This window comes from Oncorhynchus clarkii, unplaced genomic scaffold, assembly GCF_045791955.1.
Source record: "Oncorhynchus clarkii lewisi isolate Uvic-CL-2024 unplaced genomic scaffold, UVic_Ocla_1.0 unplaced_contig_2974_pilon_pilon, whole genome shotgun sequence".
Taxonomy (NCBI): domain Eukaryota; kingdom Metazoa; phylum Chordata; class Actinopteri; order Salmoniformes; family Salmonidae; genus Oncorhynchus; species Oncorhynchus clarkii.
This window is the reverse complement of record NW_027257939.1, coordinates 312501-331988: the sequence shown is the minus strand read 5'-3', so window position 1 is coordinate 331988 and position 19488 is coordinate 312501. Positions and strand designations below refer to the sequence as shown.

Below are 19488 nucleotides of genomic sequence, written 5' to 3'. Positions count from 1 at the left end.
TAGTCTATAATACCAGCTGTATCTATAACACTAAGGAATGTAGTCTATAATACCAGCTGTATCTATAATACCAGCTGTATCTATAACACTAAGGAATGTAGTCTATAATACCAGCTGTATCTATAATACTAAGGAATGTAGTCTATAGTACCAGCTGTATCTATAATACTAAGTAATATAGTCTATAATACCAGCTGTATCTATAATACCAGCTGTATCTATAACACTAATGAATGTAGTCTATAATACCAGCTGCATCTATAATACTAATGAATGTAGTCTATAATACCAGCTGTATCTATAACACTAATGAATGTAGTCTATAATACCAGCTGTATATATAATACTAATGAATGTAGTCTATAATACCAGCTGTATCTATAATTCTAATGAATGTAGTCTATAATACCAGCTGTATCTATAATACTAAGGAATGTAGTCTATAATACCAGCTGTATCTATAACACTAATGAATGTAGTCTATAATACCAGCTGTATCTATAATTCTAATGAATGTAGTCTATAATACCAGCTGTATCTATAATTCTAATGAATGTAGTCTATAATACCAGCTGTATCTATAATTCTAATGAATGTAGTCTATAATACCAGCTGTATCTATAATACTAAGGAATGTAGTCTATAATACCAGCTGTATCTATAATACTAAGGAATGTAGTCTATAATACCAGCTGTATCTATAACACTAATGAATGTAGTCTATAATACCAGCTGTATTTAAAACACTAATGAATGTAGTCTATAATACCAGCTGTATCTATAATACTAAGGAATGTGGTCTATAGTAATAATACCAGCTGTATCTAAAATACCAGCTGTATTTATAACACTAATGAATGTAGTCTATAATACCAGCTGTATTTATAACACTAATGAATGTAGTCTAATACCAGCTGTATCTATAACACTAAGGAATGTAGTCTATAATACCAGCTGTATCTATAACACTAAGGAATGTAGTCTATAATACCAGCTGTATCTATAATACCAGCTGTATCTATAACACTAAGGAATGTAGTCTATAATACCAGCTGTATCTATAACACTAAGGAATGTAGTCTATAGTACCAGCTGTATCTATAATACTAAGTAATATAGTCTATAATACCAGCTGTATCTATAATACTAAGGAATGTAGTCTATAATACCAGCTGTATCTATAACACTAAGGAATGTGGTCTATAGTAATAATACCAGCTGTATCTATAATACTAATGAATGTAGTCTATAATGCCAGCTGTATATATAATACTAATGAATGTAGTCTATAATACCAGCTGTATCTATAATACTAAGCAATGTAGTATATAATACCAGCTGTATCTATAATACTAATTAATGTAGTCTATAATACCAGCTGTATCTATAACACTAAGGAATGTAGTCTATAATACCAGCTGTATCTATAACACTAATGAATGTAGTCTATAATACCAGCTGTATCTATAACACTAAGGAATGTAGTCTATAATACCAGCTGTATCTATAACACTAATGAATGTAGTCTATAATACCAGCTGTATTTAAAACACTAATGAATGTAGTCTATAATACCAGCTGTATCTATAATACTAAGGAATGTGGTCTATAGTAATAATACCAGCTGTATCTAAAATACCAGCTGTATTTATAACACTAATGAATGTAGTCTAATACCAGCTGTATCTATAACACTAAGGAATGTAGTCTATAATACCAGCTGTATCTATAACACTAAGGAATGTAGTCTATAATACCAGCTGTATCTATAATACCAGCTGTATCTATAACACTAAGGAATGTAGTCTATAATACCAGCTGTATCTATAACACTAAGGAATGTAGTCTATTGTACCAGCTGTATCTATAATACTAAGTAATATAGTCTATAATACCAGCTGTATCTATAATACTAAGGAATGTAGTCTATAATACCAGCTGTATCTATAACACTAAGGAATGTGGTCTATAGTAATAATACCAGCTGTATCTATAATACTAATGAATGTAGTCTATAATGCCAGCTGTATATATAATACTAATGAATGTAGTCTATAATACCAGCTGTATCTATAATACTAAGCAATGTAGTATATAATACCAGCTGTATCTATAATACTAAGGAATGTAGTCTATAATACCAGCTGTATCTATAATACTAAGTAATGTAGTCTATAATACCAGCTGTATCTATAATACTAAGGAATGTAGTGTATAATACCAGCTGTATCTATAATACTAAGGAATGTGGTCTATAGTAATAATACCAGCTGTATCTATAATACTAATGAATGTAGTCTATAATGCCAGCTGTATCTATAATACTAAGGAATGTAGTCTATAATACCAGCTGTATCTATAATACTAAGGAATGTAGTCTATAATACCAGCTGTATCTATAATACTAATGAATGTAGTCTATAATACCAGCTGTATCTATAATTCTAATGAATGTAGTCTATAATACCAGCTGTATCTATAATACAAAGGAATGTAGTCTATAATACCAGCTGTATCTATAACACTAAGGAATGTGGTCTATAACACTAATGAATGTAGTCTATAATACCAGCTGTATATATAATACTAATGAATGTAGTCTATAACACTAATGAATGTAGTCTATAATACCAGCTGTATATATAATACTAATGAATGTAGTCTATAATACCAGCTGCATCTATAATACTAAGGAATGTAGTCTATAACACTAATGAATGTAGTCTATAATACCAGCTGTATATATAATACTAAGGAATGTAGTCTATAATACCAGCTGTATCTATAATACTAAGGAATGTGGTCTATAGTAATAATACCAGCTGTATCTATAACACTAAGGAATGTAGTCTATAATACCAGCTGTATCTATAATACTAAGGAATGTAGTCTATAATACCAGCTGTATCTATAATACTAAGGAATGTAGTCTATAATACCAGCTGTATCTATAACACTAATGAATGTAGTCTATAATACCAGCTGTATTTAAAACACTAATGAATGTAGTCTATAATACCAGCTGTATCTATAATACTAAGGAATGTGGTCTATAGTAATAATACCAGCTGTATCTAAAATACCAGCTGTATTTATAACACTAATGAATGTAGTCTATAATACCAGCTGTATTTATAACACTAATGAATGTAGTCTAATACCAGCTGTATCTATAACACTAAGGAATGTAGTCTATAATACCAGCTGTATCTATAACACTAAGGAATGTAGTCTATAATACCAGCTGTATCTATAATACCAGCTGTATCTATAACACTAAGGAATGTAGTCTATAATACCAGCTGTATCTATAACACTAAGGAATGTAGTCTATAGTACCAGCTGTATCTATAATACTAAGTAATATAGTCTATAATACCAGCTGTATCTATAATACTAAGGAATGTAGTCTATAATACCAGCTGTATCTATAACACTAAGGAATGTGGTCTATAGTAATAATACCAGCTGTATCTATAATACTAATGAATGTAGTCTATAATGCCAGCTGTATATATAATACTAATGAATGTAGTCTATAATACCAGCTGTATCTATAATACTAAGCAATGTAGTATATAATACCAGCTGTATCTATAATACTAAGTAATGTAGTCTATAATGCCAGCTGTATCTATAATACTAAGGAATGTAGTCTATAATACCAGCTGTATCTATAATACTAAGGAATGTAGTCTATAATACCAGCTGTATCTATAATACTAAGGAATGTGGTCTATAGTAATAATACCAGCTGTATCTATAATACTAATGAATGTAGTCTATAATACCAGCTGTATCTATAATTCTAATGAATGTAGTCTATAATACCAGCTCTATCTATAATACAAAGGAATGTAGTCTATAATACCAGCTGTATCTATAACACTAAGGAATGTAGTCTATAATACCAGCTGTATATATAATACTAATGAATGTAGTCTATAATACCAGCTGTATATATAATACTAATGAATGTAGTCTATAATACCAGCTGTATCTATAATACTAAGGAATGTAGTCTATAACACTAATGAATGTAGTCTATAATACCAGCTGTATATATAATACTAAGGAATGTAGTCTATAATACCAGCTGTATCTATAATACTAAGGAATGTGGTCTATAGTAATAATACCAGCTGTATCTATAACACTAAGGAATGTAGTCTATAATACCAGCTGTATCTATAATACTAAGGAATGTAGTCTATAATACCAGCTGTATCTATAATACTAAGGAATGTAGTCTATAATACCAGCTCTATCTATAATACAAAGGAATGTAGTCTATAATACCAGCTGTATCTATAACACTAAGGAATGTAGTCTATAATACCAGCTGTATATATAATACTAATGAATGTAGTCTATAATACCAGCTGTATATATAATACTAATGAATGTAGTCTATAATACCAGCTGTATCTATAATACTAAGGAATGTAGTCTATAACACTAATGAATGTAGTCTATAATACCAGCTGTATATATAATACTAAGGAATGTAGTCTATAATACCAGCTGTATCTATAATACTAAGGAATGTGGTCTATAGTAATAATACCAGCTGTATCTATAACACTAAGGAATGTAGTCTATAATACCAGCTGTATCTATAATACTAAGGAATGTAGTCTATAATACCAGCTGTATCTATAATACTAAGGAATGTAGTCTATAATACCAGCTGTATCTATAACACTAATGAATGTAGTCTATAATACCAGCTGTATTTAAAACACTAATGAATGTAGTCTATAATACCAGCTGTATCTATAATACTAAGGAATGTGGTCTATAGTAATAATACCAGCTGTATCTAAAATACCAGCTGTATTTATAACACTAATGAATGTAGTCTATAATACCAGCTGTATTTATAACACTAATGAATGTAGTCTAATACCAGCTGTATCTATAACACTAAGGAATGTAGTCTATAATACCAGCTGTATCTATAACACTAAGGAATGTAGTCTATAATACCAGCTGTATCTATAATACCAGCTGTATCTATAACACTAAGGAATGTAGTCTATAATACCAGCTGTATCTATAACACTAAGGAATGTAGTCTATAGTACCAGCTGTATCTATAATACTAAGTAATATAGTCTATAATACCAGCTGTATCTATAATACTAAGGAATGTAGTCTATAATACCAGCTGTATCTATAACACTAAGGAATGTGGTCTATAGTAATAATACCAGCTGTATCTATAATACTAATGAATGTAGTCTATAATGCCAGCTGTATATATAATACTAATGAATGTAGTCTATAATACCAGCTGTATCTATAATACTAAGCAATGTAGTATATAATACCAGCTGTATCTATAATACTAAGTAATGTAGTCTATAATGCCAGCTGTATCTATAATACTAAGGAATGTAGTCTATAATACCAGCTGTATCTATAATACTAAGGAATGTAGTCTATAATACCAGCTGTATCTATAATACTAAGGAATGTGGTCTATAGTAATAATACCAGCTGTATCTATAATACTAATGAATGTAGTCTATAATACCAGCTGTATCTATAATTCTAATGAATGTAGTCTATAATACCAGCTCTATCTATAATACAAAGGAATGTAGTCTATAATACCAGCTGTATCTATAACACTAAGGAATGTAGTCTATAATACCAGCTGTATATATAATACTAATGAATGTAGTCTATAATACCAGCTGTATATATAATACTAATGAATGTAGTCTATAATACCAGCTGTATCTATAATACTAAGGAATGTAGTCTATAACACTAATGAATGTAGTCTATAATACCAGCTGTATATATAATACTAAGGAATGTAGTCTATAATACCAGCTGTATCTATAATACTAAGGAATGTGGTCTATAGTAATAATACCAGCTGTATCTATAACACTAAGGAATGTAGTCTATAATACCAGCTGTATCTATAATACTAAGGAATGTAGTCTATAATACCAGCTGTATCTATAATACTAAGGAATGTAGTCTATAATACCAGCTCTATCTATAATACAAAGGAATGTAGTCTATAATACCAGCTGTATCTATAACACTAAGGAATGTAGTCTATAATACCAGCTGTATATATAATACTAATGAATGTAGTCTATAATACCAGCTGTATATATAATACTAATGAATGTAGTCTATAATACCAGCTGTATCTATAATACTAAGGAATGTAGTCTATAACACTAATGAATGTAGTCTATAATACCAGCTGTATATATAATACTAAGGAATGTAGTCTATAATACCAGCTGTATCTATAATACTAAGGAATGTGGTCTATAGTAATAATACCAGCTGTATCTATAACACTAAGGAATGTAGTCTATAATACCAGCTGTATCTATAATACTAAGGAATGTAGTCTATAATACCAGCTGTATCTATAATACTAAGGAATGTAGTCTATAATACCAGCTGTATCTATAACACTAATGAATGTAGTCTATAATACCAGCTGTATTTAAAACACTAATGAATGTAGTCTATAATACCAGCTGTATCTATAATACTAAGGAATGTGGTCTATAGTAATAATACCAGCTGTATCTAAAATACCAGCTGTATTTATAACACTAATGAATGTAGTCTATAATACCAGCTGTATTTATAACACTAATGAATGTAGTCTAATACCAGCTGTATCTATAACACTAAGGAATGTAGTCTATAATACCAGCTGTATCTATAACACTAAGGAATGTAGTCTATAATACCAGCTGTATCTATAATACCAGCTGTATCTATAACACTAAGGAATGTAGTCTATAATACCAGCTGTATCTATAACACTAAGGAATGTAGTCTATAGTACCAGCTGTATCTATAATACTAAGTAATATAGTCTATAATACCAGCTGTATCTATAATACTAAGGAATGTAGTCTATAATACCAGCTGTATCTATAACACTAAGGAATGTGGTCTATAGTAATAATACCAGCTGTATCTATAATACTAATGAATGTAGTCTATAATGCCAGCTGTATATATAATACTAATGAATGTAGTCTATAATACCAGCTGTATCTATAATACTAAGCAATGTAGTATATAATACCAGCTGTATCTATAATACTAAGTAATGTAGTCTATAATGCCAGCTGTATCTATAATACTAAGGAATGTAGTCTATAATACCAGCTGTATCTATAATACTAAGGAATGTAGTCTATAATACCAGCTGTATCTATAATACTAAGGAATGTGGTCTATAGTAATAATACCAGCTGTATCTATAATACTAATGAATGTAGTCTATAATACCAGCTGTATCTATAATTCTAATGAATGTAGTCTATAATACCAGCTCTATCTATAATACAAAGGAATGTAGTCTATAATACCAGCTGTATCTATAACACTATGGAATGTAGTCTATAATACCAGCTGTATATATAATACTAATGAATGTAGTCTATAATACCAGCTGTATATATAATACTAATGAATGTAGTCTATAATACCAGCTGTATCTATAATACTAAGGAATGTAGTCTATAACACTAATGAATGTAGTCTATAATACCAGCTGTATATATAATACTAAGGAATGTAGTCTATAATACCAGCTGTATCTATAATACTAAGGAATGTGGTCTATAGTAATAATACCAGCTGTATCTATAACACTAAGGAATGTAGTCTATAATACCAGCTGTATCTATAATACTAAGGAATGTAGTCTATAATACCAGCTGTATATATAATACTAAGGAATGTAGTCTATAATACCAGCTGTATCTATAATACTAAGGAATGTGGTCTATAATACCAGCTGTATCTATAATACCAGCTGTATATATAATACTAATGAATGTAGTCTATAATACTAAGGAATGTAGTCTATAATACTAAGGAATGTAGTCTATAATACTAAGGAATGTAGTCTATAATACCAGCTGTATATATAATACTAAGGAATGTAGTCTATAATACCAGCTGTATCTATAATACTAAGGAATGTGGTCTATAGTAATAATACCAGCTGTATCTATAACACTAAGGAATGTAGTCTATGATACCAGCTGTATCTATAATACTAAGGAATGTAGTCTATAATACCAGTTGTATATATAATACTAAGGAATGTGGTCTATAATACCAGCTGTATATATAATACTAAGGAATGTAGTCTATAATACCAGCTGTATATATAATACTAAGGAATGTGGTCTATAATACCAGCTGTATCTATAATACCAGCTGTATCTATAATACTAAGGAATGTGGTCTATAATACCAGCTGTATCTATAATACCAGCTGTATATATAATACTAATGAATGTAGTCTATAATACTAAGGAATGTAGTCTATAATACTAAGGAATGTGGTCTATAGTAATAATACCAGCTGTATCTATAATACCAGCTGTATCTATAATACTAAGGAATGTAGTCTATAATACCAGCTGTATCTATAATACTAATGAATGTAGTCTATAATACCAGCTGTATCTGTAACACTAAGGAATGTAGTCTATAATACCAGCTGTATCTATAACACAAATGAATGTAGTCTATAATACCAGCTGTATCTATAACACTAAGGAATGTAGTCTATAATACCAGCTGTATCTATAACACTAATGAATGTAGTCTATAATACCAGCTGTATCTATAATACTAAGGAATGTAGTCTATAATACCAGCTGTATCTATAATACTAAGGAATGTAGTCTATAATACCAGCTGTATCTATAATACTAAGGAATGTAGTCTATAGTAATAATACCAGCTGTATCTATAATACCAGCTGTATCTATAATACTAAGGAATGTAGTCTATAATACCAGCTGTATCTATAACACTAATGAATGTAGTCTATAGTACCAGCTGTATCTATAATACTAAGGAATGTAGTCTATAATACCAGCTGTATCTATAACACTAAGGAATGTAGTCTATAATACCAGCTGTATCTATAATACCCGCTGTATCTATAACACTAATGAATGTAGTCTATAATACCAGCTGTATCTATAACACTAAGGAATGTAGTCTATAATACCAGCTGTATCTATAACACTAATGAATGTAGTCTATAATACCAGCTGTATCTATAATACTAAGGAATGTAGTCTATAATACCAGCTGTATCTATAATACTAAGGAATGTAGTCTATAATACCAACTGTATCTGTAATACTAAGGAATGTGGTCTATAACACTAAGGAATGTGGTCTATAACACTAAGGAATGTAGTCTATAATACTAATAAATGTGGTCTATAATACTAAGGAACGTGATCTAGTAATAATACCATCTGTATCTATAACACTAAGGAATGTGGTGTATAATACTAATGAATGTAGTCATTAGTAATACCAGTGTTTCCTTCTTAATATAATCTTTTCATGCTTGCTACCTTTTCTGTTCCAAAGGCATTCTCCGATGTTGTCCCCAGTCTTATTCATATTCTCCTATACTATACCCCTGTTGTTTTGGTTTCTCTCCTTTTCCGTTCCTCTTCCGTAGTGTTCCGTTGCATTCCTCAGCGTCAGCCGTGTATTTTGTGTCATTAACCTACCTGGCTACCAGGCTTCCACGGCTCCTACCTTTTTAATTTCCTATTTTCTAGACTCACTTGTAAAATCATGGCGCCGTAACTAGACAACAGAAGACTGGAGAGATGTTATAGCCTTTTTCTGACTTTGTCACGGTGTCGTAACTAGACAACAGAAGACTGGAGAGATGTTATAACCTGTTTCTGACTCTGTCACGGTGTCGTAACTAGACAACAGAATACTGGAGAGATGTTATAACCTGTTTCTGACTCTGTCACGGTGTCGTAACTAGACAACAGAAGACTGGAGAGATGTTATAACCTGTTTCTGACTCTGTCACGGTGTCGTAACTAGACAACAGAAGACTGGAGAGATGTTATAACCTGTTTCTGACTCTGTCACGGTGTCGTAACTAGACAACAGAAGACTGGAGAGATGTTATAACCTGTTTCTGACTCTGTCACGGTGTCGTAACTAGACAACAGAAGACTGGAGAGATGTTATAACCTGTTTCTGACTCTGTCACGGTGTCGTAACTAGACAACAGAAGACTGGAGAGATGTTATAACCTGTTTCTGACTCTGTCACGGTGTTGTAACTAGACAACAGAAGACTGGAGAGATGTTATAACCTGTTTCTGACTCTGTCACGGTGTCGTAACTAGACAACAGAAGACTGGAGAGATGTTATAACCTGTTTCTGACTCTGTCACGGTGTCGTAACTAGACAACAGAAGACTGGAGAGATGTTATAACCTGTTTCTGACTCTGTCACGGTGTCGTAACTAGACAACAGAAGACTGGAGAGATGTTATAACCTGTTTCTGACTCTGTCACGGTGTCGTAACTAGACAACAGAAGACTGGAGAGATGTTATAACCATCTGTAGGCGTATTGAGGCTGTAAGACTCCACATGGACTAACCTAAAGGGCCGTAAAACTAGCTGTCAGTCAGGTGTTTCATTGTCAATATGTGACTCACTAGCTCAATTTCAGGCCCATGTAGCAACATTTAAATTATGTAGAGACTCAGAGCTAGGGAATGGTGTATCATACACAGTAAAAGTGGTGAAAGTAGTAGCCTACAATAAGGGAAAAACCCCAGGTAAAAATACCCTTTATCTAGTCCTTGGCCTTTATCCAAATCTGACTTTAGTGCAGGTCATGTTGTTGTTCACATTACTGCCTCTGGTAAACACACACACTGTAAAAGCTACGTTTATTTGTCACATGCACAGGATACAGAAGGAGTAAACGGTACAGTGAAATGGTTAGTTGCCTAGCAGCAATATCAACAACAAAACGTGTCCAGATACAAATCATTTATAATTATTAGATGATGCTTACCCAGACACACTACATTACCCAGACACACTACATTACCCAGACACACTACTTTACCCAGACACACTACTTTACCCAGACACACTACTTTACCCAGACACACTACTTTACCCAGACACACTACTTTACCCAGACACACTACATTACCCAGACACACTACATTACCCAGACACACTACATTACCCAGACACACTACATTACCCAGACACACTACATTACCCAGACACACTACTTTACCCAGACACACTACATTACCCAGACACACTACATTACCCAGACACACTACATTACCCAGACACACTACATTACCCAGACACACTACTTTACCCAGACACACTACATTACCCAGACACACTACATTACCCAGACACACTACATTACCCAGACACACTACATTACCCAGACACACTACATTACCCAGACACACTACTTTACCCAGACACACTACTTTACCCAGACACACTACTTTACCCAGACACACTACATTACCCAGACACACTACATTACCCAGACACACTACATTACCCAGACACACTACATTACCCAGACACACTACTTTACCCAGACACACTACTTTACCCAGACACACTACATTACCCAGACACACTACTTTACCCAGACACACTACATTACCCAGACACACTACATTACCCAGACACACTACATTACCCAGACACACTACATTACCCAGAACCACTACTTTACCCAGAACCACTACTTTACCCAGACACACTACATTACCCAGACACACTACTTTACCCAGACACACTACATTACCCAGACACACTACATTACCCAGACACACTACATTACCCAGACACACTACTTTACCCAGACACACTACATTACCCAGAACCACTACTTTACCCAGAACCCCTACTTTACCCAGACACACTACATTACCCAGCCACACTACATTACCCAGAACCCCTACTTTACCCAGACACACTACATTACCCGGAACCACTACATTACCCAGAACCACTACATTACCCAGACACACTACGTTACCCAGACACACTACATTACCCATAACCACTACATTACCCAGAACCACTACATTACCCAGACACACTACATTACCCAGACACACTACATTACCCAGACACACTACGTTACCCAGAACCCCTACTTTACCCAGAACCCCTACTTTACCCAGAACCCCTACTTTACCCAGACACACTACTTTACCCAGACACACTACATTACCCAGACACACTACATTACCCAGACACACTACATTACCCAGACACACTTGTCTAAATTGATGGGGCATGTGAAATAAATACTATAATCCCCCCCAGCCACATCTATTTTAGTGGATGGGTCACTACTGTCTAGACATGTACACATGTTCATGACGTTCAATAGAATGCTAAGTGGATTTACAGATAAAATACACATTTGTTATTTAGACACATGAAAGTTCACATGTTCCAGAAGGTATTTTTGCCCCAAAATGCATTTTGATAAAACAAAAAAATATTAGTGACGTGTAGTAGTGACGTGTGACGTAGGCCTAGCTTCCTGAAACCACTCGCATATTCAGATCAAGTTAAATTCACTGAGTTTTTAGGCTTACCTTAGATGATTCTCCTGGCAATAGATGGTGTCTGCAAAATAACTGCAATAAAAGACCGACAGAGATCCAAGAACACACAATAAAAGACAGACAGAGATCCAAGAACACACAATAAAAGACCGACAGAGATCAAAGAACACACAATAAAAGACCGACAGAGATCCAAGAACACACAATATAAGACCGACAGAGATCCAAGAACACACAATAAAAGACCGACAGAGATCCAAGAACACACAATAAAAGACTGACAGAGATCAAAGAACACACAATAAAAGACCGACAGAGATCCAAGAACACACAATAAAAGACTGACAGAGATCAAAGAACACACAATAAAAGACTGACAGAGATCAAAGAACACACAATAAAAGACCGACAGAGATCCAAGAACACACAATAAAAGACTGACAGAGATCAAAGAACACACAATAAAAGACCGACAGAGATCCAAGAACACACAATAAAAGACCGACAGAGATCCAAGAACACACAATAAAAGACCGACAGAGATCAAAGAACACACAATAAAAGACCGACAGAGATCCAAGAACACACAATAAAAGACCGACAGAGATCCAAGAACACACAATAAAAGACCGACAGAGATCCAAGAACACACAATAAAAGACCGACAGAGATCAAAGAACACACAATGAAAGACCGACAGAGATCAAAGAACACACAATAAAAGACCGACAGAGATCAAAGAACACACAATAAAAGACCGACAGAGATCCAAGAACACACAATAAAAGACCGACAGAGATCCAAGAACACACAATAAAAGACCGACAGAGATCCAAGAACACACAATAAAAGACCGACAGAGATCCAAGAACACACAATAAAAGACCGACAGAGATCCAAGAACACACAATAAAAGACCGACAGAGATCCAAGAACACACAATAAACGTGGACAAAAATAACCTGTATTTTCCTGTGAAGTGTGTGAAGACCAATAAGGGAGTCAGACTCTTGAAATCTCCTCTCCCCAACAGGTCCAGACTGCTCTGTGTCCGTCCCGGCCAACTCTTCATTCTGGCAGCGGGAAGAATACCCTGAGGCGGGGCTGGCCAGGGCTTCCCACAAGGCCGTAGTGGATCAGGGGGTCATGTGGGTCATCGGGGGTTATGTTTTCAACTCCTCAGACTACCAGATGGTCAAAGCGTAAGTATTGGACAACGCTACATCACATATCAGCTAACTGCTGTGTGTATATTAAATACCAGCCGTCTACCAAGGACAATTGTCCCTTTCCGGCTTGAAGGATTTTTTACTGTCGAAATGCGCTTTTAAATGAATAGTTAGTAGTTCAAGATTTGGGCAATGAAGCCCATTTAATACTTACCCAAAGTCAGATGAATTCATGGATCCCATTTTGAAGGAAGTTGTTAACTAGCGGTAACGCAATTGCTAACTAGCATTAGCACGGTGACTGGAAGTCTATGGGATTAGCTAGCATGCTGTTCTCATAGACTTCTAATCATTGCACTAATGCTAGTTAGCAATGGCTCGCAAAACTACCTGCAAGTTGGGGGAAGTAGAAAAAGGGCTTAACCCTGCGAGACCCAAGGTTGCCAAAATGCAATGCTGTCTAAATTTCATCCTGTACATGACCCTCCAGCATGACAATGCCACCAGCCATACTGCTCGTTCTGTGCGTGATTTCCTGCAAGACAGGAATGTCAGTGTCCTGTCATGGCCAGTAAAGAGCCCGGATCTCAATCCCATTGAGCATGTCTGGTATCTGTTGGATCGGAGGGTGAGGGCTAGGGCCATTCCTCCCAGAAATGTCCGGGAACTTGCAGGTGCCTTGGTGGAAGAGTGGAGTAACATCTCAGAGCAAGTGGCAAATCTGGTGCAGTCCATGAGGTGGAGATGCACTGCATTACTTAATGCAGCTGGTGGCCACACTGAATATTTAGACTTAGGGATGCCACCCGTTAGATAAAATACCGAACGGTTCCATATTTCACTGAAATAATAAACGTTTGGTTTTCGAAATGATAGTTTCCGGATTCGATCATATTAATGACCAAAGGCTCGTATTTCTGTGTGTTATTATGTTATAATTAAGTCTGATTTGATAGAGCAGTCTGACTGAGCAGCAGCAGGCCTGTAATCATTCATTTAAACAGCACTTTTGTGCGTTTTGCCAGCAGCTCTTCGCAAGCACAGCGCTGTTTATGACTTCAAGCACAGCGCTGTTTATGACAGCCAAATGGCTGGTGTAACCGATGTGAAATGGCTAGCTAGTTAGCTGGGTGTGCGCTAATACTGTTTCAAACGTCACTCCCTTTTAGATTTGGAGTAGTTATTCCCCTTGCGCTGCAAGGGCCGCGGCTTTTGTGGAGCGATGGGTAACGATGCTTCGAGTGTGGCTGTTGTCGATGTATTGCTGGTTCGAGCCCAGGTAGGGTCGAGGAGGGGGACGGAAGCTATACTGTTACACTGGCAATACTAAAGTGCCTATAAGAACATCCAATAGTCAAAGGTATATGAAATACAAATGGTATAGAGAGAAATAGTCCTATAATTTCTATAATAACTACAACCTAAAACCTCTTACCTGGGAATATTGAAGACTCATGTTAAAAGGAACCACCAGCTTTCATATGTTCTCATGTTCTGAGCAAGGAACTGAAACGTTAGCTTTCTTACATGGCACATATTGCACTTTTACTTTCTTCTCCAACACTTTGTTTTTTCATTGTTTAAACCAAATTGAACATGTTTCATTATTTACTTGGGGCTAAATTGATTTTATTGATGTATTATATTAAGTTACAATAAGTGTTCATTCAGTATTGTTGTAATTGTCAATTTTACAAATAAAAAAATAAAAAATTGTCAGATTAATCGGTATCGGCGTTGAAAAACCATAATTGTTCGACCTCTACTCTGTACTGAGGTTTTGCCTGTTTGATTGCTTTACTGAGTGTTTGTACTCTAACATATTACCAGTCACCATGTCGCGGTTAAATGCGGCGGTCTGCTCTTTCAATTTTGTGCAAATGATGTCATCTATCCACGGTTTTTATAGCTGTTGGCTATATGTTGCTAATACCAGAGTGGGTATATAATATCTGTTTTTACAGACAAAACAGTAGTGTCTAAAATGCGATGGAAAGCCATTGAAGTGTTGTTTTATTCGGTGCATGGGATTGTAATCTTTACGTGCACTACGTCATCACGCCTTTTATCCACATCAAGTCCGCTTGATGGAGTCACCCCTCTGGTGGGTAAATGTTTGAAAATCAACTAGATGAAACCTGTTGAAACCCGATGGTTTCCAGAAAACTGTTCCTCAAACTTGAAATTCAAACATTATTTATTATTATTATTTTCATAATTAGAGGCTTATTACAATTATTTTTTTTTTTCATTTGGATCGCAGGGTTGGGTCTCAGGGTTGGGTCTCAGGGTTGGGTCTCAGGGTTGGGTCTCAGGGTTGGGTCTTAGGGTTGGGTCTTAGGGTTGGGTCTCAGGGTTGGGTCTCAGGGTTGGGTCTCAGGGTTGGGTCTCAGGGTTGGGTCTCAGGGTTGGGTCTCAGGGTTGGGTCTCAGGGTTGGGTCTTAGGGTTGGGTCTCAGGGTTGGGTCTCAGGGTTGGATCTATGCTTGGGTCTCAGGGTTGGGTCTCAGGGTTGGGTCTCAGGGTTGGGTCTCAGGGTTGGGTCTCAGGGTTGGGTCTCAGGGTTGGATCTATGCTTGGGTCTCAGGGTTGGGTCTCAGGGTTGGATCTATGCTTGGGTCTCAGGGTTGGGTCTCAGGCTTGGGTCTCAGGGTTGGGTCTCAGGGTTGGGTCTCAGGGTTGGGTCTCAGGGTTGGATCTATGCTTGGGTCTCAGGGTTGGGTCTCAGGGTTGGGTCTCAGGGTTGGATCTATGCTTGGGTCTCAGGGTTGGATCTATGCTTGGGTCTCAGGGTTGGGTCTCAGGGTTGGGTCTCAGGGTTGGGTCTCAGGGTTGGATCTATGCTTGGGTCTCAGGGTTGGGTCTCAGGGTTGGATCTCAGGGTTGGATCTATGCTTGGGTCTCAGGGTTGGGTCTCAGGGTTGGGTCTCAGGGTTGGATCTATGCTTGGGTCTCAGGGTTGGGTCTCAGGCTTGGGTCTCAGGCTTGGGTCTCAGGGTTGGGTCTCAGGGTTGGGTCTCAGGGTTGGATCTATGCTTGGTTCTCAGGGTTGGGTCTCAGGGTTGGGTTTCGGGGTTGGATCTATGCTTGGGTCTCAGGGTTGGGTCTCAGGGTTGGGTCTCAGGGTTGGGTCTCAGGGTTGGGTTTCAGGGTTGGGTCTCAGGGTTGGAAATATGCTTGGGTCTCAGGGTTAACTGCCAAAATCTCACATTATCCCTTTAAGATTAGAGTGACAAGTTGCACTGTACACTACAGTTTATTAGGTACACCACCCTGTTTACCAAAAATGGATCGCTCCTACAGACAGTGAGTCGCGTGTCCGTGGCTTGCTATATAAAGCCGGCAGACAGGCATCGAGGCATTCAGTTACTGTTGGATTGAACATTAGAATGGGCAGAACAAGTGACCTAAGAAATCTCAGAAACACTCGCCCTCCTGGGCTTTTCACGCACCACAGTATCTAGGATTTCCCAGAGAACAAACAAAACACATCCGGGCAACGGGAAGTCCTATGGATGAAAACAGCTTGTTGATGAGAGAGCTCGAAGCAGAATGACAAGAACCGTGCAAGCTAACAGGCGGGCCACAAACAGATAAATAACGGCGCAGTACAACAGCGGTGAGCAGAACGGCATCTCTGAACACACAACTCGTCGGTCCTTGTCACGGATTGGCTATTGCAGCAGACGACCACTCAGGGTTCCACTCCTATCAGCTAACAACAATGAGAAGAGGCTCCGGTCGACATGTGATCACCAACACTGGACAACTGAGGAGAGGAAAAACATGGCTTGGTCCGACGAATCTTGGTTCCTGTTGCGTCATGGTGATGACAGTCAGGATCTGGCGTAAGCAGCACGGACCTCTTGCCCCCAGCAGATGCTAACTCAATGGAGAATCTTATTTTAGTCCAGGATTATGCTTCATTTGTGTCCATGAAATGAACCCATAATGTAACCAAGCCCTACTTGGCCCACCTTGGCCAGGACAAGGTAGGCCAGACCTACCTGGGTCTGACCTACCTGGTCCTGGCCTACCTGGGTCTGGCCTACCTGGGTCTGACCTACCTGGTCCTGGCCTACCTGGTCCTGGCCTACCTGGTCTTGCCGTTGATGCTTAGTGGTCCTGATCTTCTCTCTCTCTCTCTCTCTCTCCTCCCAGGTATAACCTCAGCTCCCATCACTGGCTGTCTCTCAACCGCTCTGTCAACTCCGTCATGGGACGATACGGACACTCTCTGGCACTACATGAGGTATAGGCTCTAGGGACATAGTTGTTCATCCGTAGTAATATTGACAAAGTACTATTTCGTTGTCAATAGTAGAATACTCTGTAGAATACACTTTCGCTAGCTTTGTCAGAAGCTTGACCTTTGGTCCTGAACTCAAACAACATCAATTCCCTAAGAATCTGTTTCACCCTGCGGTAGATGGCTCGTTAGTGCTCCTTCTCACCGTAATGTGTCAGCTAACCTCTTGTTGTTGTCTGTTGTGTAGTGAGACCTAAGATTTTGCCATCTGTCCTTCTCCGTAATGTCATATTATAACTTGTCATAACCTGTCCTCCCTAACATCCTGTTCCCCCTCTCTAACATCCTGTTCCCCCTCTTTAACATCCTCTTCCCCCTCTCTAACATCCTGTTCCTCCTCTCTAACATCCTTTTCCTTCTCTCTAACGTCCTGTTCCTCCTCTCTAACATCCTGTTCCCCCTCTCTAACGTCCTGTTCCTCCTCTCTAACATCCTGTTCCCCCTCTCTAACGTCCTGTTCCTCCTCTCTAACGTCCTGTTCCTCCTCTCTAACGTCCTGTTCCTCCTCTCTAACGTCCTGTTCCTCCTCTCTAACGTCCTGTTCCTCCTCTCTAACGTCCTGTTCCTCCTGTCCTAACGTCCTGTTCCTCCTGTCCTAACGTCCTGTTCCTCCTCTCTAACGTCCTGTTCCTCCTCTCTAACATCCTGTTCCTCCTCTCTAACATCCTGTTCCTCCTCTCTAACGTCCTGTTCCTCCTCTCTAACGTCCTGTTCCTCCTCTCTAACGTCCTGTTCCTCCTCTCTAACGTCCTGTTCCTCCTCTCTAACGTCCTGTTTCTCCTCTCTAACGTCCTGTTCCTCCTGTCCTAACGTCCTGTTCCTCCTGTCCTAACGTCCTGTTCCTCCTCTCTAACGTCCTGTTCCTCCTCTCTAACGTCCTGTTCCTCCTCTCTAACGTCTTGTTCCTCCTCTAAACCCAGGGAAAGATCTACATGTACGGAGGGAAGATAGACTCTACTGGCAACGTGACCAGCCAGCTGTGGGTGTTCCACATCCAGAACCAGACCTGGGTGTCCCTCTCTGCCCGAGCCCAGGAACAGTGGGCCGTGGTGGGACACTCTGCCCACGTAGTGCCCCCCCTATTGGAGGGGGGAAGTCCAGTCATGTTGGTGCTGTTCGGACACTGTCCTCTATACGGGTACATCAGCCAGGTGCAGGAGTACAACTTTGGTGAGCGTGACCGTATATGGTGTTCCTGTATTCAACTGTTGGTCCTGTAGATTTCCCAGCTCCCTATAAACAGATTGTATATTGTTGTTCCCCCCTGTTATGAAGTATCATTACATAGACACTATATATACAAAAGTACGTGGAGACCCCTTCAAATTAGTGGATTCGGCTTTTTCAGCCACACCTGTTGCTGACAGGTGTATACAATTGAGTGAGAGAGGCAGTAGGGATGACCAGGGATGTTCTCTGCTTAGTGAGTCCTCCAGATTAGAGGCAGTTGGGAGGACCAGGGATGTTCTCTGTTTAGTGAGTCCTCCAGATCAGAGGCAGTAGGGATGACCAGGGATGTTCTCTGTTTAGTGAGTCCTCCAGATCAGAGGCAGTAGGGAGGACCAGGGATGTTCTCTGTTTAGTGAGTC

The 19488-nt window shown here is 37.8% G+C and overlaps 1 protein-coding gene across 4 annotated transcripts in view; it reads left to right on the top strand.

Annotated features, from left to right (window-relative positions):
- The window catches only part of LOC139394117 (attractin-like), a 252717-nt gene that overhangs the window by 39342 nt on the left and 193887 nt on the right, over nt 1-19488 (top strand). For all 4 annotated transcript variants that reach the window (XM_071142146.1, XM_071142145.1, XM_071142147.1 and 1 more), the window contains exons 6-8: nt 13456-13624; nt 17752-17842; nt 18820-19069. In XM_071142146.1, the coding sequence (XP_070998247.1) occupies nt 13456-13624; nt 17752-17842; nt 18820-19069 (510 nt within the window). The remainder of the gene's footprint in view (nt 1-13455; nt 13625-17751; nt 17843-18819; nt 19070-19488) is intronic.